General features: G+C 36.0%; 2 protein-coding genes across 2 annotated transcripts in view; one reads left to right on the forward strand and one right to left on the reverse strand.

The window, feature by feature from the left end:
* The window catches only part of LOC145683671 (1-acyl-sn-glycerol-3-phosphate acyltransferase alpha-like), a 368,125-nt gene that overhangs the window by 118,805 nt on the left and 223,257 nt on the right, over positions 1-26,063 (forward strand). The gene's annotated exons all lie outside the window — the stretch shown is intronic.
* LOC145683679 (neuralized-like protein 2) overlaps positions 1-26,063 on the reverse strand; it is a 54,120-nt gene that overhangs the window by 21,636 nt on the left and 6,421 nt on the right. Inside the window, exons 2-3 of the mRNA XM_081755035.1 lie at positions 14,893-15,653; positions 6,856-7,007 (exon numbers count right to left, since the gene is read on the reverse strand). Of these exons, the coding sequence (XP_081611161.1) occupies positions 6,892-7,007; positions 14,893-15,616 (840 nt within the window). The 5' untranslated portion in view covers positions 15,617-15,653 and the 3' untranslated portion in view covers positions 6,856-6,891. The remainder of the gene's footprint in view (positions 1-6,855; positions 7,008-14,892; positions 15,654-26,063) is intronic.

Below are 26,063 nucleotides of genomic sequence, written 5' to 3' on the forward strand. Positions count from 1 at the left end.
CACGCTTATGCCGGTTAGGCTAAAGGAGACGGTGATGATGAGAGATGAATGAAGAAAGTGGGAGGAAACGGGAAAACCCCGAGAAAACCCACGCACACGGCTTTTGTCCACCACAAAGTTAACTTGGCGGGAGCAGGGTTTGAACCCGAGACCCCTAGCACCAGAGGTGAACGCTCTACCACTGAGCCACCGCGGTCTCTCGTTCAAAGTTGAATGTAGCGATCCGATTGAATGGTTTCCGCTTGGGATTCGCCACGCTTTCGGCAAAATTTGATGCACTATCGATGTTCAAGTTTGTCATAAAAAAAAATAAATAAAAAAAATAAAAAAAACGACGACCACTCACTACACGTCTTCACTCGTTGGCCGAGTGTTCCATCTACACTGACGAAAGTCTCCCGCACTTCATTGGTTTACGCGGGAAAAAATAAGGTTCAATATTTTTTGAACACACCTCGTAATTTCAGTCTTGATGTCGGTAAAATTCATTATGAAACTAAATTTTGAACAAAGAATAATTTAAATACGTGAAACATAGAATTACTGATAATATCCTGTTTATCTACAGGTGGATAAAAATCTAGATATCTATTTTTTAAAAAATCACTCAATTTGCACCTTCAGCTACTGAGTTTTATCTAGGAATTCATAATTCATATCTTCTATATTTCCGTTTATTCTACGGACCACAGTCTCAAATTGTCACTTCAGAAGCTAAAACATATTAGTAAAACATTATTTTTGTTGCTTATCCTGTAACAAAATAAAATAAAACCAAGTGCTTGAAAAAAAAAAAAAAAATCACTATGTATGATTTGATGCCATAAGTTTGAGATTCTTTCCATTTAATTTTAGAAACCACAACCTAGTGGCTCGTATTAAGTAACAGAATCACTCCACACTACCACTTCTCACTAAAGGAAACTTCGTCGCCCGAGTTCATTTTATTGTCTGTCTATAAAATATAGTTGTGTTTAATTCAAATAATTTATCTTGTGTTTCCGTTGCAGAAAACAATCACTAAGTAAACTGCAGAGTTTAATGTGTGTGCAAACCACTGTTGCAAGAAGATGTAGATGGAAAGGCTTTTTACGATTCCTTGAAAACACTAACATGCAAAAAAGTTTTCTCTTAAATGGGCCTTTATTTAATCAATAATTACGTTGTTCCATTTGTAATTCAGATTTCCAGTGACCCAATCAATTCTTGGATTTTTGGTCTTAATAATCACGAAAGGTATTCTGCCATTATTGGCAAATCGCTTGCTGCAGCTGAGGAGCTTCCATGTTCCACGGTTTTCGATAACCTCTTCGTCCTCAAGTACGATTTGTCTGCTTTGAGATCGTGCATTAATTGTAACCTCCTTCGCCCTCTCCCTCTCTTTCCTGCCATCATACCCTCTAGCACGTCGCTCATGATACAGTTCCTTCTTACCCTATGTCCCAAATTGTTTCTCTTCCTCTTCTTAATAATATCTAAAATTGTTCCTTTCGCCCGCACTATTTCTAACATCTTCTCATTCGTTTTCCGGTCGACTTAGCTAATTCTTTCCATACTTCTTCACATGAGGGGCCGCAGTGGCTCAGTGGTAGAGCGTTCACCTCTGGTCATGGGGTCTCGGGTTCAAACCCTGCTCCCGCCAAGTGAACTTTGTGGTGGAGAAACACCGTGTGCATGGGTTTCCTCGGGGTTCTCCCGTTTCTTCCCACTTTCTTCATTCCACTATTTCATTCATTTCTCATCATCACCGTCGTCTTTAGCCTAGCCGGCATAAGCGTGGGACATAAAACTCAAAGATTTTATTTCACTTTCATTCTTCTTTACACCCACATTTCGAAAGCTTCCAGTCGTTTTTCATCACTTCGGCGTAGCATTTATGTTTCTGGCCCATACGGCACAATACTCCACACTAGGCATTTTATAAGTCTTTTTGTTCAACTCTTTATTCAAGGTCCCACAAAATAATCTTTGCTTTTATTTCATGTTCACACTTCATATCATTACTAATAATACTACCAATGTATCGAAAACTAGTCACCTGTTCTATTTTCTCCATTCCTATTTCTATATTTGACACCGACCGCTTCGTTCCAATCACCATGGCTTTTGTCTTTCTAACATTTATTTTCATCCCATATTCCTCACAGCCCTTCCCCACGTTTTCTAACATCTTACTGATTTTCTCCTCAGATTCTGCAACAAGCATCATATCATCTGCAAACAGTATGCACCTAATCATTCCACCTCCTACTGAAATGCCGTCTTCATTTTGTTCTAGATTCTAAGTAGATATTAAATAATATAGGCAAGAGACAGCATTCCTATCGAACTTCCCTTCCAACTGCATACCCCTCTGTCATTTCCTTCCCTAATCTAACATTTACTTGTTGGTTCATATATAAGTTTCTTATAGTCCTAATAAAGATAGATTCAAACACATTCCCCTCTGCAATATTGGATCACGGCTATAACATGTTTACTCTGTCGATGTTATGTCCATATTAAGAGGAAACTAAGTTTTATTCGTATTTACTTTACATACGCCGAAAAAAGTATTTCCATTAACACTTTTTACAGCAGTGGTGTGCATACACACTGAACTCTGCAGTTCAGTAAGTGACTGTTCTGCAACGGAAACACAAGAGAAATTATTTTAATTAATCACAATGAGATTTTGTATATAAAAAGTACAAATAATAATAAAATGAATTGAATCGACGAAGTTTCTTTTAGTGAGAATGGTAGTGTGGAGTGATTTTGTTACGTAACACAACAAACCGCCAGATTATGGTTACGTTAATTTCTAAAATTAAATGGAGACAATCTCAACCTTACGATGTTAATCTTACATACTTTTTTTTTTTTCAAATACTTGGTTTTATTTTATTTTGCTACAGGATGAAGAAACAAAAATAATGTTTAACTAGTACGTGCTAGCTTTAGAAATGACAATTCGAGACTCTGTCCGTAAAACAGACCGAAATATAGAAGATACGGATTCCTAGACAAAACCCAATAGAAAGCGGGTTCAAAATTATTATTATTATTATTTTTCTTATTATTATTTTTAAATTTAAATATGTATTCAAGAGCTAAAAGTAATAACTATACCTAGCTATCTTACTTGAGGAATTAAACAAAATTAATCATTCATTGATTTCCTACTGAATTGAAGAATAACAACCAAATATATTTCTTAGGTATTACGATTAGTAGAACTGCGAATAAAGGAATGGGAATAAATTTTATACTAATTTACACAGAAAACGAAGTACTTCAAATTTTTCCATCAACAAAAATATGCTCATCCGTTCGGAGTTAAAGGAAATATTTGGATTAACTTTTTTTCCTCAGAATATATATATATAAAAGATTGTCTCACTAGAAGATGAAACAGAGAAACAATTACGATTAGTTTATAATTTAGACTTCCTAAATGACTCCTAATACAGGCATTAAAAATTTAACAAAAAAATAACATAATATTTTCCCTTGTACAGGCTTTGGTTTTATTAGACTTAAATCCGATTTAAACTACTCGCTGATCAAAAACAATACGTTTATTATAAAAATTATTAGTGTTTCGCTCAAGGGCGTCATTTAGGGGGGGGGGCAGGGAAGGGCAATTGCTCCCCCCCCCTGAGTTGGAGATTTATATAGATATTATTAATTGAATAGTAGTAAATCAGTGAAAAACGCGAAATTTTACTTATATCAAGGGGTTTTGCCCCCCCCCCCCACACCCAAGCACAATCTGAAATGACGCTACTGGTTTCGCTAACTATCCATTTGGGTACATCAGACACTATCACAGACAATGATCGCATTGATAATTGTTCTGTTTCATTATTAGATTTCAATCAACACGTAGCATTTCTGCTTTATGTAACTGCCATGAAAATAAAATATTTAGACAACCAGCTGAAGTTACTCCACTATACCGAAATCACCTCATTTCTACTGTATTTGCAGGAGTTCACCATATGACATGCCACTGCCAACAAACTTATGTCAAAACGAGACAAATATATGTGGTAACAAGAATTAAGTTACAAATAACAAGTTGAAGGAAATGATCGTGAAGTATCAAGTTTATCACAACACTTATTAACAACTAGCACATCATAAACAAGATTAACATACTTCATAAGACTACATCGCAAACTGAAATCTTAATTTAAGAATTTACTTTAATAGAAACTAAGAGCCAAGATTAAATTCGGATAATGGAACACTGGATAAGCAATGGGATGGTAATATTAAATTTTGGAATAAGAAAAATAATTACTAATCATCTATTTTGGTTTTAAATACTTATTGCAGTATTTACTCTAGGGTATTTTCCATACAAAAAAGGAACTAGGCGGCAGTCAAAGAAACTGGCAACGCTAAAAAAACGAGGGGGTACCAAAAAGTACTGTCTTCGTAAAATTTTGCATAACGAAAAGCGTGTTTTTGATGTGTTATAACTATGTTATATATTAGACCCTGACTAACACTTATGTATTGTATTGTAGATTGACTAAAGAAAGTCATGAATATGCGGCATAAACAAAGAACTGTGATTGAGTTCGTAAAAAAAAAAAAGCCTTGCAGAAATCCACAGGTGGGTAGCGAATATCTATGGAGACACTATAGAGGACGTGAACAATGTCAGACGTTCAAAGAACGAAAGATCGATATCGCAGATAAACCGCGTAAGCAGACGTCCACCAATATCACTAACGGGGACAACAAACACCCAGCAGTGAAGTGATTTGTGCAGATAAGCGCACCACAATGAAGGAGCTGACAGGCATATTTAACGTGTCTTATGGGTCGGCTCAGGCATAAATCTGTGGCTTAGGGTTCTACAAACTGTGAATGCGAAGTGGGTTTCCAAAGAACGACAATATGGGCTGATCCGTGATGCTACATTCGCCATACAGACTGGATGTAGCAGCACCTGACGTTAACCTCTTTGGACTTCTGAAGAACTACCTCAGTGGAATAAGGTTTGACGATGTGGATGGGGTGAAATGAGCTGTCAAGACATGGTGTATACAACACACTCTAGAGTTCTCCACCATGAATTTGACATTTGGATTCAAGTTGGCGTAAATGTATTGAATTGAACGGTGATTAAGTGTAACAGTAGGCGGACGCTTCAGGCTTCGTTATAATACTTTAATTGATGAATTCTTAAAGATCTAAGATGACAGGAGACATTACTTTTTCATATCGCCTCGTAGAATGGTGGATAGAACTGAAATAGTTATTTGCTGAAATTTTCACTGATGACTCCCATCACGATCATGAATTTTTTCTTAGAACATCAACTGCTCTTTTAATCACATTTCAACTTTATCAATATGGTACAGATGTACTAACTGTTAACATTTTTACAGGAAGGAAAAAAAAAAGAAGAAAAGAAAGAAAAAACAATTACTTCAATAGATAGTTAGTAACAAATATAGCAATTTTAAATACCAGAATGCTTAAAACAACCCTGTACAATTTAAAATAACATAGTACACATGAAATACTTATAACTTTACCGAAAATGGTACAGATATATTGGGCAGTAATTTGATCGAGTATTGAAAATAACAGGCTCAACTCTGTCAATTAGATAAATATATTGATACGCATCAGAGTTAAACGTGCTTTATTTGTAATCATGCTTTAGTTAAAGTCCTTAAGTAATAATAGAGTCATTGTTAACTGTAGAATCTATTGAAGAAAAGAGAACTCGGCAGGTGAATGAAGAAATGATTTTTTAATAAGGCTACAAAAATGAATACATAAAAGCAAACATTTCCGTTTCTTAACCCTTATGTATTAGAATGAAAAATATAGCATACGAAGTACCGTGGGATCCCAGTATAGGAAGTACCGCAGGGTCCCTCAGGGACCTCAATTAAAAATAAGTAATTATTGGTGTTTCGTTCAGAAATTTTATACAGCTACATTTTAAAATAATACTTTATTGCATTGCATTCTAACTCAGACTGTCATCTTCAACATCACTGACATCATCGTTATTCAGAGTACAAAGAAATACTTGATGACCTCGTCACCAGGTAACATGCGCAGCTACAAACCAGAATGGTCAAGTCATAATACCTTCTCTGGAGCCATGAGCATTCATTTATTGGTTGTTTCATTGGTAGATGGGCATCAGGATTTATTTATTTATTTATTTATTTATTGATAGAGACTATTATTTGTTATTCACAAACTATTCAAAATGTAAGCAGGTTTCAAGTTATCTATTGCTTCAAATAGTAGCCTTGGAAAAAAGAGACAGGTCGCAAACAATGTAGCGTAATGAAAGAAAACTTTCTTTTGGCAATACACCCAACTTACTTTATTAAGTCAATAATGAAGTAATTTTCAGGCACAATATATTAATTCCAGACATCTATTGAGCATTCTATATAAACTCCTAATTTTGCTTGTTTGGTAAGAAGAAACAAACAAGAGGGAAATAAATGATTACTTACATGGGTATTACCTTGGGGTCCTTGTACAACTCCAGTGGTAAAAAATCATTTTTTGCATAAAGGCAAAACAAGAGGAAACGATATTTTGTGTTCAATATATTAAACATACACAGGGGGAGAAAATACAAGAACAGACTTCTAGATGTGTTCATTTAAGAGATATACTGAATTAAATATCTCTGGAGTCCCAAAAGGACCCCACGGTAGTACACAAGGGTTAAGTGTCTGCTGTTTATAGGAAAACTCCAAAAATAATATTATTTCTTCTTCATGTCTAGCCGAAACATTGTAGAAACTAGATTCATTCAAATATAGAAAATACAAGAGCACTTATTTTAATGAGTATTGTTCATCAGTCAGTCATACTTACTAGTCATTATCTCCACCACATCCCACATGTAGAAATTCACGATTTATACAACAGATATTCTTTGAGCATTTTAGGTAACGGAAGAGAAGACACAGCTGTTTTTGTAATATGCTGCAGAATAGCATCTCGACATGCACTCTGTAAAGTTGCGACTGAAATGAAAGCAAACAGTATATAGAGATATAGATATATACTATGCAAATCATCGGAACTTACAACACTGGTTTGCACATAAAATTGACTATAAAAGTTATGTATGATGTGAAAATAGTACTTAAACTATCGAATTTCGTAAATGAGATTATAGCAGAGAATAGTAGGTGTACACTGGTATAGCAAAAGTAGGGCTTCCAGCGAAAAGCAAGTGCATAACGATGACTACGCTGTACACATTCATAGAGTGTCCCAATTTTCAGTGTAAACGTTCATAAGTTATCTCCTTTAAATTTGCCCGGGAGCTCTAAATTGAGGAACAAAAGGCCAACTATCTTTATATATATTTTTAAAAAATGAAAAATGGTGGAATGAAGAGTCGCCTCATACAGGGTGATTCAGGAGAACTGTCACATAATTTGTGAGGTGATTCTAGATGTGAAAATAAACCGAAATGTCCTATGAACATGTGTCCGACTTTTGATCGTTACGAAACTTGAGCGAGTTGAAGACTACACACATCCGTGAATGATCTTTTTGTTTACTACTAGCACTCTTGTCATTTATTAGTCAGTTGATTAAAATAATAACTTCTATATTACTGTAACCTTCTGTATCAACGGCCAAGAGGAAATTTCTAGATAGCTGAACTTTGGAAATCCCCTTTTACAGTCTTTCCTGATTACATGTACGGGTATGTTGTCAATGTTCAATGCATCGAATAGGTAATTTCTAAAATATCGAACGTCCTAAGCAGATCAGGTTCCGCTGCTCCCGTTACTATTCAGCTAGGGAACTGTCTCTTCAAATAAACGCACTAAACACGTGATACCTCCGTCTCGGGTAACATCTTTGTGACTCAAAACAAAATTACTTGTCTCTATGCGGGGGAACTTACGATATGAATGGCAACTACACGCATCGAACCCGCAAAGATCGTTGTCCTTTGTGAGTGGGCTATCTGCCCAACCGCAAGTTGTGAACCTGTAGCCCTTGCCTAATTCAACTCACATCTTTCGGAATTATCTCCGTGGTTCTGACTTTGGCGTTTTGTTTTCATTGGACAGAGAAGCCAAGCTGTATTCTCATCTACAATGCTCGTCTTCGACACCGGGTCAAAGAAACTTAACTCTACTTCAGTGACTTTCTGTTTTTATTGTTGCGGACACTTCACACACTTCACCACCTAAGAAATTCATGGTCTTCCTTAAGCTAGTACTATCCGCTCCACATCCTAACTCTAGTGCCGATTAAAGAACTTAAAAGTACGAGTTCAATACCATGCCTGTATATTTTCGTAGTTGCGCCGTTTTACACAGAATGACTCTTCATGGTTTCTAATGTTTAATCTCGCGATTACAATATTCTCTTTTGGACTTGTAGTTCCACCAAACAAACAGGAATTTTGGATTTCTACCTGAAAGAACATTCCTAATACAAGTCTAGTGTTATTCGACAAAGTATCTCAACTGTAAGTTGAAATTATATCTCACTATAGTGTTGAAACTACCAATAAAGTGCGCATATAGCACTCATAATGAATCCATACACTACAAGTTATTAAACCATTATCTTTCCGCCTTCTAATATCCTCAAGACCGACTTCATCTACCTGAGCCCACCATCATCAATCAGCCGATGTTGTAATTCCGTTGGTCATTAATTCTTTTCATCTGTGACTACAGTCTAAAAGTCTGAATGAATAGTTCATTTAAACTCAATATGTCCAACCCACTTTTATCAAACTGGCGTCAAATTCGGCTCCGATTAATGAAGGGTATATCTTAGACAATTGAAGAACTCATATATTTGTCTAAGAACTAAACCGAAATTCATTCGTCTTGTCCAATACATTATTAGAAAAAAAAAAAAAAAAATCGAAAGCAGCAGCCCGAGTACCTTCCTTACATTTGCAAGTTCAATCCGAGGTCCTGATTTCGACACTCACTTTCTCTTCGAAATTAGTGAAAAAGATCCCTAGTAAATAGGCAAAAGCTGGAAATCCCTCTTACATTACGCTATTCCCTCGCTTCAGCTGGACTACACTAATTGAATACCTTCTGAAGGAATCTCTCGTAGGAGTGAATTACTTCTACGAGTAGGGACTCTATTAGTGAACTCATCTACCAAATATACATCTAACTAGTTTGTGATTCTAATTTTTTATCGTTATTTGAATATTAATATTTCATGCAAACGCCTGTCTTATTCCGTGATCTTGCTATTGTATGCTTATTATTGATTAATTGATTTACAGAGGGAATTACGACTACTAAATTATACTTAATGTAGCTGTTATCTATATTGTGAGGTTCTTTACATCTGCTCATTACTCAATAAATTAATCTTATTATGTTTAAATATCATTCTATCCGATAGACTGTCATTGTGTATTACACTGTTGAACTAGGTAATCGAAGTGACTATTAGTATTCTAGCTAACCCATGTCATTTTGCTAATGTTGGGTTACTTGACGGCTGGGTAGCTTTTATCAGACAGCAGCTGTTGAATTGTCGTTGAATGTTGAATCTAGCTAAAGCATTCGACACAGTATCACTCAAAATTCTCTTAAATAAACTAGAAAGATGTGGAATAAAGGGTATATCGTTATCTTGGTTTTGCAGTTATTTGAAAGACAGAAAATAGGACGTCCAAATACGTAATTTTCAAACCAATTATTCATGTGTAAAACAAGGAGTCCCACAAGGAACTGTACTAGGTCCAATATTATTTTTAATTTATATAAATGATTAGTGTAATTTAAAAATCTACAGGCATATACAATCATTTGCTGACACCTTATTTATATTTACTGGTAAAACATGGACAGAGGTATTCAAGAACACTGAAACAGAAATGAAGAAAGTAAAACAATGCACAGTGGGCCAGAATCAGAATCTGACTGGAAAAAAGTAGTTTTGGCAACTACGTCTAATCTACATTCGAACAGCACAGTTGTCTTAAGTAATGAATAAGGTTTCTTGCTGCGTATCAGTAAACACGGATAACAGCATATAGTGGCGGCAGTGGCACTTCAAAATTGATAGTTCATTATCTGTTTTATAGCGCGCTGAATTGGGGTAGTATGAACGTAAGATTTGTGGTTTAATTGCGCATGTGAAAAGGCAACGAACAATCGCAAAATAAGCTATGAGTAAAGGTATGTATATGTACTTGCTGTTTGACTAAAGTTTTGATTGATTGGTTTACGTTGCTGTTCTGTAGAGAGTCGAAGTATTCACGTATTGAAGAACTGCTATTGGAAATTGAAATTGAGATTTAAAAATGTACGTTCATGTCTGTATTGAGATCTTTCGTCATGGTGTAGTTTGATATATGTATTTCGAAATACAGTTGTGATCTACTGCCCGTTCTTGCCCGATTTTTATATTTATCGTCTTTTCAAAGTTAGGTGTAGCGAGCCGGATACGCTCTTCGTGACGTGAAGAACCTGTACGAGGTATTGCGTTCTAAACCATCAAACGAAGCACTTTATAATTATGATACGAACAGTTATGGAATGTAAATTCTTTCTGTGGATGTTCTTCGCAGTGTGAGAGTGACTTTAAGTGCCTTCAAGGAGTACGTTTAAGGAGGAAGATTCTGTAACAGAGTTTCACATCTTTCCATTCACCGTTGTGAACATAAGTTTAGGGATATCATTTACTTCCTTCTCCTGAATTGGTACATTAGTAGGCTTTAAATTACGTATTTGCGTTTCCATTGAACATACCTCTTTTCTCGACAGTTCAGTTCTCTTTTCTGGTACAATAATTTAATGGGTCGACAAAATCTAGGCGACGATGGTTTGGGATTTTGCTACAAAATTGCTTTGTCAACCTCCCCATCTGATGTTGAATACAACTGTAAGGGAACGAAGGAGATAGCAAAAATATCTGAGCCACTAGTTCAATTTATCTTCTGTTTGAACTTTCTGCTTATATACATTATGACAACTGCTTCCATCGCAACCCCACTTACACACTAATTTCATTATGTCTCTATTTTCGATGCACTGTTTAATATAATCTTCATGTAAAATCACGATGCGCTCAATTGTCTGATTTACTATTGCTTGTAAATTATCTTCGGCTGACGTGTCAGTTACTATAATATTATTTTCTCTGGGATAACGCTTTAATTTTGCTTCCCACACCACTTTATACGACGGATATATGTCACAATGTTTTGCCTTTGCACCTAGTCTCAAATGTGCATACTGTCTTTTTCTTAAGTTGTTATCTATAATAAGTGCCACGACTTCATCCGGAGAATAAGTGTTTGAGAGAATTTTGGCGAATGATAAGCCTTTTTGATTTTCGTTGCTCTCTTAGGTGTCGTTTGAGTGATTTCTCCTAATACAACCGCGGCATCTCTTTTTCCAGCAGCTCTCAATGAACATTGGGTAGCCAACACCAGCTCTTACTCAGAATGCTTTGTAACGAGTGGTTGAACAAGTTTTTTCTTCGACTTTGTTTCCGGATCTTCGAAGAGTTTACTAGGTCTGCCTGATTTGCTTGTCAAAGGCCTATGCTCTTGACTTCAAGAGATCGTTTTGAAACCAGTAAATACTTTATCAGAGAACTTAATGTGTCCTTCCAACCAATCATAATATTTGGATAAAAATTTATCAGTCATTCTATTAGACAGCTTCCAACGCTTCTCGAAATCACTTTGAAGGCACTTAAAGTCACTCTCACACTGCGAAGAACATCCACAGAAAGAATTTACATTCCATAACTGTTCGTATCATAATTATAAAGTGCTTCGTTTGATGGTTTAGAACGCAATACCTCGTACAGGTTCTTCACGTCACGAAGAGCGTATCCGGCTCGCTACACCTAACTTTGAAAAGACGATAAATATAAAAATCGGGCAAGAACGGGCAGTAGATCACAACTGTATTTCGAAATACATATATCAAACTACACCATGACGAAAGATCTCAATACAGACATGAACGTACATTTTTAAATCTCAATTTCAATTTCCAATAGCAGTTCTTCAATACGTGAATACTTCGACTCTCTACAGAAATGCTTCTACAGAACAGCAACTTTAGTTAAACAGCAAGTACATATACATACCTTTACTCATAGCTTATTTTGCGATTGTTCGTTGCCTTTTCATATGCGCAATTAAACCGCAAATCTTACGTTCATACTACCCCAATTCAGCGCGCTATAAAACAGATAATGAACTATCAATTTTGAAGTGCCACTGCCGCCACTATATGCTGTTATCCGTGTTTACTGATACGCAGCAAGAAACCTTATTTATTACTTAAGACAACTGTGCTGTTCGAATGTAGATTAGACGTAGTTGCCAAAACTACTTTTTTCCAGTCAGATTCTGATTCTGGCCCACTGTGCAATGGCTTGATAATTATCAGTTAGTATTAAATGCTGAAAAAAACCAGGTTCAGCATTTCGCCAAAGTATCTAAAATGGTTTTCTCACATTACACATACGCGATAATACTATGAAAATTATTATATAAATTTGTTCAATTAAGACACATTGTAAGCATAAAAATATTACGTACGTATATTATGCTCTTGTAAATAGTATACTTACATATGGTACATTAATTTGGGGTGCTGCTTACCCTACTTATTTAAATCCTTTGATGGTACAGCAAAATAATATTGTAAGAATATATTTTAAAAAAAGGACTTGACAATAGACTAGATACACTCTATGATCAATTTTCACTGTTACCACTTCAAAATTATATTTGCAGAAGGTATTAATATATGTTAAAAAGAATAGAAACAAATGGGACGAAATAAAACATATGTACATAACCAGAAATGTGACAAACAAAAATTTAGAAATTAAAGCAACGAGTAAATCCATAACTCAATATTAAACATATTACAGAGCTCCGAAGATATATAATGAACTTACACTCCGAATCAAAGAGGAAAATAATTTTAAAGTATATAAAAGGTTAATTTTGCAGTGGTTAAAAGAATCAAAAAGTATTTTTAAAAAAACATTGTTAACTAAAAGTAAGAATTATAAACTTTACGGTAAGAAAAGGTATGTTACGGTAAGAAAAAAAAAAAAAAATACGAGAATCAGGCTCTCACACAAGCTTTTGCTTATGTGAGTCATTTTCTATCTTTTCTTTATTCTTTACATACGAAATACAAAAAGTTTGGCAATATAGAAATAAGTGCATTGAATTAATCTGCCGGACACCGGAAGATAGACATGACTTCTGGAAGTCCGAAGTCCTGTCATCTCTGAATACCGGGTACGTTAAACTCTATTAATAAAGGCATTTAGGAAGTCTGATTTCCTTTGGAGAAGTAATAGCACCTACAAGTAGGAAATTTGACTTGTTAATTTCTGTAGCAATGAACTTTCCCTTATTCTTTTATTTTATTTCATTAATATTTTGTATATTGTTATTTTATAATTTAGTATGTTTATGTATTTTTTATTTATATGCTTTAATATATTGGATACACCCAATATATTAAATTTTCTTCTTTCTTTAAATAAATACCAGGTGTGTTAGTTGAAGTTTGCCGGTTTTACCGTTAGATGTCTCTAGCAATATGCATACATTTCTATGATGCGGCATGTACGTCATTTGTTTCTGTAAACATTAACCTTCAAAACTACACAAGTCACATTCGGCCAACAGAATAGCGTCAGAGTTGTTTACCTCAGTGAATATGGCGAGTTTCGTTCCAAGTAAATCGCATTTGCGGCATGCATTGCTGTTCTTATTTCATCAAAAGAAAAAAGCAGCTGAAGCTCATCGGTTGCTGGTAGAAACCTACGGTGAACATGCTCCAGTGATTAGAACATGCGAGACATGGTTTCGTCAATTTAAAAGTGGAGATTTCGATTTGACAGACAAGGAACATCCCGGTGCAGCGAAAAAGTTCAAAGACGAGGAATTGCAGGCATTATTAGATGAAGACCCAACCCAATCGCAACCAACATTAGCACAAACACTAAATGTGACTCGAGGAGCAATTTCCCAACGTTTAAAAGCCATGGGAAAGATCCAGAAGTATGGAAAATGGTGCCACACCAGCTGACGGATAGACAAATGGAAAAGCGAAAAACCGTGTGTGAAATTCTGCTTCAACGGTTCGAAAGGAAATCATTTTTGCATCGAATTGTCACGGGGGACGAAAAATGGATTTATTTTGAGAACCCGAAGCGAAAAAAATCATGGCTTGCACCTGGTGAAGCCGGCCCATCGACGGCAAGGCCAAATCGCTTTGGCCGTAAGACAATGCTCTGTGTTCGGTGGGACCAGTGTGCTGTGGTGTACTACGAGTTATTAAGACCTGGTGAAACAGTGAATACGGATCGCTACAGACAACAAATTATTAATTTGAATCATGCGTTGATCGAAAAACGGCCGGAATGGGCGCGAAGACATGGCAAGGTTATCATGCAACATGACAACGCGCCGTCTCATACCGCTAAACTGTTGCAGGACACATTAAAAACACTTAATTGGGAAATATTACCGCACCCGCCGTACTCTCCAGACCTCGCCCCGTCGGACTATCACCTTTTTGCCTCGATGGGACACTCACTTGCAGAGCAGCGCTTCGCTAATTTTGAAGACGTCGAAAATTGGCTCGTCGAATGGTTTGGCTCGAAAGAGAAGAAGTTTTTTTGGGATGGTATCCATGATTTGCCTAAAAGATGGGCAAAGTGTGTAGAATCCAATGGTCATTATTTTGAATAAAGAAACTGTGAGGTTCCCCGAATATTAAGTGTTTTCTTTCTCGAAAAAACCGGCAAATTTCAACTAACACATCTGGTAAATAAAATATATTTTCATGCACGAAATGTAAGAACGTAAGATACTAATTTTGTACAAAGGGTATGATAGAAAAAGCTTACCTCCATACAATTGGACTATTCGCACTTGTTTCGTGGTTCCATATACATCTATAACTGCATGAAGAGGGCCATCTCTGTAGGGGATATCTTTGGTACAAGGGCCTTGATCTTCACCGTTAATTATGAAATGCATTTCAGCAAAATCGCCTTGCGGAATATATACAACGCCTATTCTACTCCCCACATCCGTGGGCAAAATGTCATTCCGTTCCTTGACAACTTGATAATTGGAGAAAGAAGACTGATGCGACAGTGACGGCTTCAGCACACTTCGAGGAATTGTCCCTTTCGAGGTATGTATATGATCTCCACTACCAAGGATATTTCGTAGAGGCGGTTCATTCGCGGCACCACTAAACAACGAATCTAACTGCGGTGGAGGACTGTCTAAATCCTCATACACATTATTATGAGATTTTGTGATGGCAAACACCCAAGAATTACCCATATTCGCTAGATCCGGAAGAGCATACTGGGGGAGATTTAACTGAGTGTTGGGATCCAGCTGAGTGAGTCCTAGCCGCATATGGCCACTCCAGCCTCGTTCGTTCTTTTCTATTTCAATAAGAAATATTTCACCTGGCAACAAGGGCTTCTCACTGAAAGTTAGGGCGTTGGCAAAACTCGCCTTGCGATAAGCAACTGTATTATCATCGTAGAGAATTATATTTTCGCCATGGGAAGGATGGAAGCGTGTGATGGTCTTCGGACACTTTTCACCCATGTCTGATGGCTTACTGGTCACAGTTAATCATGTGTACCTACAACATCAGAAGAAACAGATATCAGATAACTGCAAAAGACAGAATCATTTGAAACAAGACAATGACCCAACATTAGAAGTAATAATGCACAAACTGAACGTAGGAAAGCCAACAATCAAGAACATAAACTTACTCAATGAAAAATTCACTTATGGATGCATAGCATACAAATTAAATAAATTAATAGAATTTCTTACCTTTAGTATCCTGTTCAGTGATATACACCGTGTCCATAAATGTTTACCCTGATTTCAAGATTATATAACAATTACATTTGATTCTAACGTTGGTTTGTTTATTAATGGTCTACTTATGAACCCATGAAATTTCTGTATAGTTGTGCGGCATCCAACATTTTCGCCACAAGGAGTGCTGTGTGAGCTATATTGTAAAAATGGCTTCCCCTCAAGAGAGAGTTCAATGCGTTGTGTGGCTTGCGAAAACCAAATCATCGATTACTGTGCACCGAAAGTATAGATACCATTATGGAAAGAAAGTGCTTGATCTCAAGTTAATCAGAACATGCACCGAAGCTTTTTTTTAAATACTTTTTTTTTTAAGCAACGAGGTCTGTTGAGAAACGCAAAAGCACCGGCAAACCATCTGTTTCGGAGGAGAATGTACAGGCAGTTCAAATCCCATTCACGACGCTCCACAGAAATTAGACAAGCTTCGCGGGAGCTCCAAGTGCCAAGGAGTATAGTGCACAAAGTGGTTTGCAAACGTCTTAAATTGTGTGGGTACAAAATCCAAATTGTTCAGGTATTACAACCAGATGATCGCCAATTGACGTGAACAATTTTCTACAGACATACCGTAAACGCGGGCTACTTGGACCCAATTTTGCAACAAATTCGTTCATTCGGCCTGTTTTCATCCACGAAAACTCCAAAGTTATTGTCATAACCCATATTAAGTGGAACTACAGGCTTTATTGTACATATCCAGGACAGTTTTAGTTACATATATTGAAAACAAAACACAGGCGATTATTGTAAAAAATGGGTCCAAGTAAGACTTGCGTTCGGGCTACTTGAACCCACCCCCATATTTTCCTACAGAAAACCACTGAAATCTGTTCTGAGACTAAGTAGGACGTAGGTGTTCCAAGAACAACACTTTTTATTTACTGCAAACCAGAAAGAGAACATATTAAGAGGTACTATCAAATATAATGACTGTAATAGCTGATTACGTTTTCTTCTACAGCTGCACGAGCCCTATCTATATTAGCAGCGAATCTAGTCGTTGACTGGAGGTGCAGTTTCTAAAATAACTTCACCCAATCTTGACTGGGAAGATTGTCTTAGAAAGCAATGACAGTTCTCCCATGCATGGCTAAATAGGACTTCACAATAAATCTGAAATCAAGTTAATTAACGAGGAATCCGAAATCACAAACTTTATCAAGATGACTAGCGAAGGCTAATTCTTCTTCTTCAGTGAACACTTTCAGATGGTCCGGATTCTGCCTTGACCTATTCTTTAATCTTCTTTCTATGGTGGAACGACTTATCTTGAAGTGAGTTTCTGTTTCTTTTCGCGACATTTTTCCCGACTGAATTTCTGGTAAACATTCTTCAAGCTGTTGTGAAAAATCAGCATATTTTCGACCTGCATGCAATCTTTTATATTGATGTACCATTTTGTACCGGTATCCTTAAGGAAACAATGAAAAGTCCTTACTTGTGTGACACGTGACAACAGACCTATATTTTTCATTGATAAAGATAACAAAGGATGGGGTGGGATAAAGATAACAAAAGATGTGGGACAAAATATCCATGTTTTCCAGGTCATATGTACACACTTCATATACTGTATAATGCAATTACGCACACATCTTATTGTATATGAGAAAGTTTACCATGTGAGTTTCATTAACCTATATGTAACTACTTATGTGTTTACTTAGCATTGGTTCCACTTCCTTGCAAATAGTGTCCACACATAAAAGTTTGGCGCTCAATAAATACACTCTTTTCGTCAACGACCTTTCTCACCAATGCTGCTCAATCGTAGCCTACCACAGAACTAGTTTCAATGTCTGTACGCCTACATTATGATCCCATCTAACGGATCTAACTCTGAACTCACTAATTATTTCATTGCATATGGGACTTTAAACGAGTTTTTGGTATGGGTCCAAGTAGCCCCTTAAGGGTCCAAGTAGCCCGCAATTACGGTACTGAAGCGTTTGGATGAAGACAATGATTTCTTGAAGCGTGTGTGTTTTTCCGATGAGGATACATTTCATGTCTCTGGATCAGTTAACCAAAATAATGTCGGATCTGGGGATCAGAGAATCCTCATGTCGTACGAGAACACATTTGGGACAGTTCCAAAGGTTAATGTGTGATTGACCCATTTTTCTTTATTGAAAGCAATGTAACTGGATATGTTTATACCTAGACATGTTCGTGAATTATGCCGCTTCCCAGCTACAGGATATGCAAGACACTGTCATCTTTCAGCAAGAAGGCGCTTCACCACATTGGGCTCATGAAATCCGCGATTTTCTTAATGAAATCTTACCCCAACTGGTGGAGTGGCACAGATGGCTCAATACCATGGTCAATGAGATCACCTGACATTATCCCCTTAGTTTTTTTTTTTTTTTTTCTTTGGTGGTATGTGAAAGACATTATGCAGAAAACAGCAGTTCCTGACATTGTGACCTTGCAATAACGCATCAGAGATGCCATTGGTACAATCATAGCAGACACGTTGAAGGCACGAGATTGAATATCGACTTGATATTTTGCGTGTTACAAGGGATGCACATGTTGAAGTGTATTAACTGTATGAAATGTTTATGTATAGTTCAAAACTTAAAGAGTAAAAGCATAGCCCATGTGTTATAACGCATGCTCCATTTACTGTATCCAATTAAGAGTTACATGGTTTTGCTATCAGGGTCAATATTTATGGGCACTTGATATTATTAAATCATTACAATAAAGATCTTCTGTCCAAGAGGAATTGATGAGACGTAAATGTACAGTCCAATATATAGAAGATCCTTTTAATGAGTCAGATGTGCAACTAGGTTACGGAGTATTGAAGAATACATCACAATATGCTGAAATGATTTAATAATAATAAATTGTTGAACTGAACACTAAAGGCCGCGGTGGCTCAGTGGTAGAGCATTCATCTCTGGTGCGTGGAATCCCTGGTTCCATCCCAGCTCGCGCCAAGTGGACTTTGTGGTGGACAAACGCCGTGTGTGGGTTTTCCCGGGGGTTCTCCCATTTCCTCCTACTTTATTTATTTCATCACTGAGTTCATTTATCATCATTACCGTCTCCTTTAGCTTAGCCGGCACAACCGTGGGACGTAAAACTTAAAGATTTTATTTCATTTTATTAAATACTAAAGGTAAAACATTCTATTCATTCTCTTGTGACATAAAAAAAAGACTTGTGTGATCTTCAGAACGGAAGAAGCGAAACAATACTGATAATAGACCGTGGGCTAAGGGAAAGGGGGGGGGGGGAGATTCAGTCAGGGACAGATTCAGTTCATATAATTGATGGGAATTCTGTAATACATTCTTTGACACAGCTACCAAATACATTTGAAGAAGTAGCTTACAAGATATTCATTCTTCTTCCCAAAGTTAGATGAATAGACTTTGTTACTGATAACTACTTGACACTGTCTATAAAATCATATGAACGACAAAGAAGAGGAAAAAGTGCTCCATACATTGTGAAAAGATCTGCCGCGAAAGTTTTTAAGGATTGGAAATCATTTCTTTCAAGATAGCAGTAAGTCTAATTTTCTGAAATTATTTTCCGAATGGAAACAGGATAAGTACGCTCCACAATTGAAAGAACGTAAATTACTTTTTGTTCTTGAGGAATCGTGCATGAGCGTAACCAGTTTAGATGGAGTGAGAACATCTGGTACTTCTGTTGAAGAACTACATTCTACTCAAGAAGGTGATTGAAGGTTGATTCTTCATTATTATCATTCGTTAAGAGAATCAGAACCTAATACTGTTGTAACATCTCCCGACACTGATGTGTTCCCAGGGTGTCTACTGAGTTTCAATTTCAAAATTCCAGTATATTCAGTATAACTATCAGCAAAATTCCAGTACCTAATACAATGATTAAAAAAAAAAAAAAAAAAAAAAAAAAATCTTTAGGTATAATCACACTCTTGGTTATTTCTGGTTTGTAATTGTTTTACCATCAAATGAATATTTTATTTTTATTAAATTTAGTTAGTCTCGATTTCTTTGAAATACAAATGATTAGCTATATGTAGCTACTCATGAAGGTGCTGAAATCTTTACACAAGTAATGTGCCACATTCACACTAAGCATTAAAACTGGCCCTCAGTTTCCCATCATTGGACATACTTTTACTGGCTTTACTGATTAGTTTGCAGCCTATTGTGTTTGAAGCATTGCATATAATATAACGTATCCATTACTATACGTCGGGTATAGAAAAAAAGCGGAAACTGAAAACAGTATTAGTAGAAAGGGAGAAGTTAAAATGAAATGAAAATGGAACTGTACTGTATTACATACATATTGTTGTTCTATAAAATAACTTTTTTTCATGATCTAAAGCTCAATTTCACTAGTTTCCTTTGATCGACAACCTCACTTCATAAGTTTCATGGCCCATAGACACTCTGCTCGAAGGCCTGATACAGTGAGAAAAGAGCATTATTTGTATTATATGAATGTATTATTAAGTTAATTATAACTTGTATAAATAATTGTGTATTATTCTATTCTAGTTCTAATGCAAGATTGTTATTACCCTGGACTTTTGGAGTTCAAAAATACACTGTTTCATAATTTTTCCAGTATCAGTAGACACCCTGGTTTCTCTTATTGCTTCATCATGGATTTAATTTACTGGACAAGGGAATTTATTTTGACACAGGCACGGGACACAAACGTCGGTTGATAAATATAAACACTGCAATGGACAAGAATGGAGAAGATATCTGTAAAACTCTTTTGGGGTTTCATGCTGTCAGAGGAAGTGATAATACAAGTACATTTGTTAGAAAGGGAAAAGTCAAACTTAAAGATATTATGGAGAAGAAACCAGAATTCGTCAAGTTATTTCAAGAACTGGGAAATAATTTGAATTTATCGAAAGAGGAATATGACTGGGGACGCGGCACAAGACCTAAAATTTAGGTCTAGTGCCTAAATTTTTAGATCTTATGCCGTTGAGGACTTATGAATGTTACCCATATGATTTGGCCGAAGAATTTACTTGTGCTTTGTACGGAAAACGTTTTTGTAGTGATCAACAAATTGAGATTCAATATGTTCATGGAAAGATATAGCTCTCGAGAAGACGAACTCTTAATTCCAACAAAAGGCATTGATCTTAGCCTGATACCTCCTTGCAAGTCAACTCTTGACTTACATGTTCTTCGTGCTAACTATCAATCGTTAATTTGGAAGAGGGCTGATATTAGAAATCGCGATATACCGAGCCCTATTGGACATGACTGGAAGTTGGGGGATAATCAATTAGAAATAATGTGGACCAATGATGATATTGTGTCCAGGGAAGTTACTGATATTCTTTCTAAAAATTTTTAGGAAAATCCTGATGATACTGACAGCGATACTTATAACGGTGATGTTTTGCCGGAGAGCATGGCAGATATCATATTGGACACGGACTTGACTGAAACATTTTATTTTAAAGTTGAATTCAGATTATGTGTTCTATATTCCTTTTATGTGCCTATTAATATGTAAAGTGGGTAAACCAACAATGCAAAGTTTATCTTTGGCTATAAGAATTTTAGGTGCCAAAAATAGCCTTTCATATGTACACTCTTGTCCAAAATGATTGTCACATACCTATAACAGCCTTGTTGTGCGAATATAATTGAATAATTATATCGCAGGGTACTTTTAATGCTGTTACTATGTGTATAATCGGGAAATGTACATTTGTGGTAAATTTCATAGAACAAAATTATAAATACGAAAATTAGAATGAGTACAGCAAAATGTTGCTAAATGGACAAGAAAAGTGTTTTTCGTTATATTGTTCTTATTTACAGCTCTTTTGACATAAAAGTTGTCACATGTATATCTCTGCTGTTTATACACATAGGAGCGTTAAAGGTACAATGCGATATCGTTATCCAATTATATTCGCACAACAAAACTATTATAGATATGCGACAATCATTCTGGACATGAGTGTACAAGGACTTTATACATCAGCACGCACGTAGAAAATGTCAGTTAATTGGCTACAAATGTATACTAATTTGTATTTACGCATATAAAACTTACATTGATACCTGTCGCTAAACGGTTTCTTAAACTAATATTTCATGTGTATTGCGTTATTTTAATCTTACTATGTGAGTTGCAACATGGTGAAAATGTTAACATTACTATTACTCACTATGGGGAAACATTTTAAAAAGAAACTTACACTGATAGCAGATTCAAGCTATTGCTAAGAGGATTTATAAACTAACATTTCATGTATATTACGTCATTTTAATCGTAATGTGTATGAATTTTAATGTGTTGAAAAAATTACATTTTTATTATTCAATGCAGAAAAATGTCCGGTATATTTTTAAATAGATAGTGTGTATATGCACATATATGATTTTCATTTATGTCTCATGAAACCTGTTTTAAGCATTTTACTGAACTTTCATTGTAAAGAAGATAAAATATAAAATAGAGTCTATATTTATCTTGGTGAGTTCGGTATGTACTATTAAATAATTCTATTGTCGAAAATAAAAAAAAAAAAAAGTATATCTATTCAAGTTTGTCTTTTACATTAACGTGCAACTTATTTTTTGGGCAAACAACTAACAACGTATTTCTTATGTTGTTTGTACACCGTCAAAGAAAGCTTGATCAAGATCATTCAATACCTCAAATTTGCACGTTCAAAGGATATTGTTCAAGACATTTGAAACAACGTTTACACGATCATAAAGGTTTTATGTACTTGTTGTTAGGTGGCAGTCCAAAACAATTGACCGATACTATGAAAACAAATGAAAGCGAAACTGCGTACTGATCTACTTCAGACCTGTGCATGAATAACTATATTAGCATTTATTTCCTAACTTTCTCTAGGCATTTGGAATTTAATAGATTATCTTAAATCATTTAGAATAAATAAACAGACGTGCACACAAAAGAATTTTCGCTTTAAATGTACATGATGATTTCCTCGTTGGAATAGTTAACGATTTAAAAACCCTGTGTTGCGAAGAGAAAACAGCAGGATTACCCCGTTACCCGTTCAAAACAGGATTTTCCCTAATCACCCTCTGCATGAAACACTCGTTTTCATACTGTGCTGTACATACATTTGAGTCTCATTGTATTATGATTATTATGTTCCATAATCGAAGTAACAGAACAGAAACGGGATTTTACTTATTTACACCTTAAATTATTTCGGAATTTGATTTAAATCAATCCACCCTGGTTTCACGTTATGCAAAATCGCATTATACGAAATATATTTATAATGGGTTTTAATTGAATTCGCTCATTACAAAATTTAAGATTATACTCAATAATAAAAAATTGAATTAGCAAATCTATTACCAATTTATAAAAATGTGTAATAATAAACCCTGTGTTGTACAAGACAGGGTACTCCTGTATTAAGGCTGGCCGTATATTGACGAGACAGGACAATCGAAGTAAAATTCAGTACTGTGGGCAATGCAACACAGAGTCGTAAGCCTAGAGGGTTATCCAACGTTGTGATGGATTCGGCCTCTCTCTTGCCTCGGTTTGACTAGCCCTCCTGTGGTCGGGTACGTGACGTTTGGGCGCCGCCGTTTGGGCGCGGATGTTTGGGCCCCGCCGTTTGGACACTAGACGTTTGGGCGCGAAGCCATTTGGGCGCCAGACGTTTGGGCGCGAGTTAAATTAAAAAGTCATTATGTTAGGCGCTGAGTACTAAGTTCGAATCAAGATATCACAAGGTGTCTACTGTAGTGGAAGTCCTTGAATTATACTGGATTTTGTTTTAACAATTAAATTTTGTAAATTTAAGTTTCAACCAAAGTTAAGTGTGCTTTTTATTTGATAACTTTTCAAGCCAAAGGTAAGTAGACCAGACTAGATATGATTGACTGCATTACGTACATAGTGAGCCTATTCCATTAAAAAACTTAAAGCAGGACTTCTACTGTAGTTATGTTAAGTTTGTTAAGTTAAGTTTTGATTTTTATATCGGAATGTTAATTTAAAAAAATGATACCAGAAATACGGCATACTACAGTTCCTAAACTCAATGTCTTAGACACCCTGTATTAACATCTTTCCCTCAACTCGATTAGGATTTATGATTATTAGATTTCTGGGCTCTCGGCATCTAAGGCCATTTAGCCCGTCACGTTTGAGGGGGCACACTATCCGGGGAAAGTGAAGGAAGAAAGGATTGGGGAAGGAAGGAAGAGGTCTGAACCTATAAGTTAGGTATCACCCCGGCATTTGCCTGGTGTGAATGAGGAAAACCTCATTCAGGGTGGCTGGCCTGAAAATGCTTTTAAACTTTTTCGACCGAGTGCCCCTACCGGGAGTCGAACCTGGGACCGCTCGCACTGAAGGCGAGAGCGTTAGCGACTACGTTACGCGGGGCCACTTCTCTCAACTCGAGTGCGCGGAAATCTTTTATTGGTAGTTCTTTATTGGACTTAAGGAAGAGAAGAGTTTGGCAAACGTAATACGAAAGAAAACAAATTTTAATATTCATAAGTATGTAATTATTAACTTTTTTAAAAAAATACAAAAATTAGATCAACATTAGATCAGAAGTACAAGAATCGTGAACAAGCGAAAAATCAATCCATGACGAGATTAGGCAACAAATGCTACAAACGCATTAAACTACTTATTTTAGATGAATAAATAAGATAGAGATAGAAAATAGATAAATGAGGTGAGATAAAGATAGAAGTGTAGGAAATGTATATATCTTGATTCGCGCTTAGTTTTCAGTGCCTAGCTTGCTTTATATTTCGTAAATTGTGATTTTTACTATGTACCTCGCGCCCAAACGTCTGGCGCCTAAACGGCTTCGCGCCCAAACGTCCGGCGCCCAAACGGCAGCGCCGAAACGTCCGCGCCCAAATGGTGGCGCCCAAACGTCCTGTCCCGCTGTGGTCAATATTCACCCGATCTAAGGCTGGTGACCATATTATTCTCTTAGGCCAAACGACTGTTTAACAATTTTCATTGATGATATTGATTTTCTTCATTTTCTATAATTTCATCTTCATTTCTTCGTAAAGACGAATTTAAACATAAATTCACTAAAAATACTTTTATTCTTTCACTTACCAAGCGGGCAGATTGTTTCAAGTAGAAATGACAATAATTTTAATAGCTACCCTGCTCTCTTCTAATCGAAAATAGAATTAGTGGGTGCTTTGGCATAGCCAGTCCATACCAACTACTAAATTTACTATATATTTTTTAAAAAGCCTGCATTGAAGAGAACAAGAAGCCCAATTTCGCTGTAGAAAAATCCATCGTTCATAAATTTCCTTTATCAAGATTTAATAACGGACTTTTTAACCTGATATAAAATGATTTGCAAACGTGTCATTTCAACTGTAGGTGAAGTTTCATAATTAATTTTGACCTTCTTAACTGTGTTTTTTTGAAATGCCTAAATGTTTCAAAATTGCCCGAAACTGCCACTTCCTCTTCGTAACTCTGATAAATTCCTTTATGCTGGTCCGTAAGTTCCGTTTGGACAAGACACATACCAAACTCGTTTCCAATAAAACATAGCAGGGCAGCTCTTGAAATGATTTATCATTACCACTTGGCCAAATCGCCACAATGGGAAATTGAAAATAAAATAAAATAAAAGTCTTATGATTTACAACTTTTGACACCAAAAAATCTTCTGTGAATTTGTGTTTTTGCTTTAACCACATATAACAGTTAACCATTCATGTTATTTGTGTATATATATATATATATATATATATATATATATATATATATATATATATATATATATATATATATATATATATATATATATATATAGGGTGTTTCAGATAAAACGTCCAGTGCTTATAAATCCGAAACGGCTGAGAATAAAAAGATGAAACAAAAACTGAGATAGGAATATGTCATAGGGCGCATCACATGGTGTTGTTGTGGTGGCCCTCAGGGCCCTCCTTCAAGGGGGCCCAGGGGCCAACTTCAAATTTTCAAATGGGAACATGTATTGAATCATACCTCATTCAATAGTCCTTGAAATACGAAACAACTTTTGTAGGAAACAATTTTCGATTTGGGCCACCGTTTTTAAATGGCCGCCAAAAGTGAGTCCTATATCAGATAAAACGTCCAGTGCTTATAAATCCGAAATGGCTGAGAATAAAAAGATGAA

Source organism: Thermobia domestica, chromosome 1, assembly GCF_964235325.1.
Source record: "Thermobia domestica chromosome 1, izTheDome1.hap1.1, whole genome shotgun sequence".
Lineage (NCBI taxonomy): Eukaryota > Metazoa > Arthropoda > Insecta > Zygentoma > Lepismatidae > Thermobia > Thermobia domestica.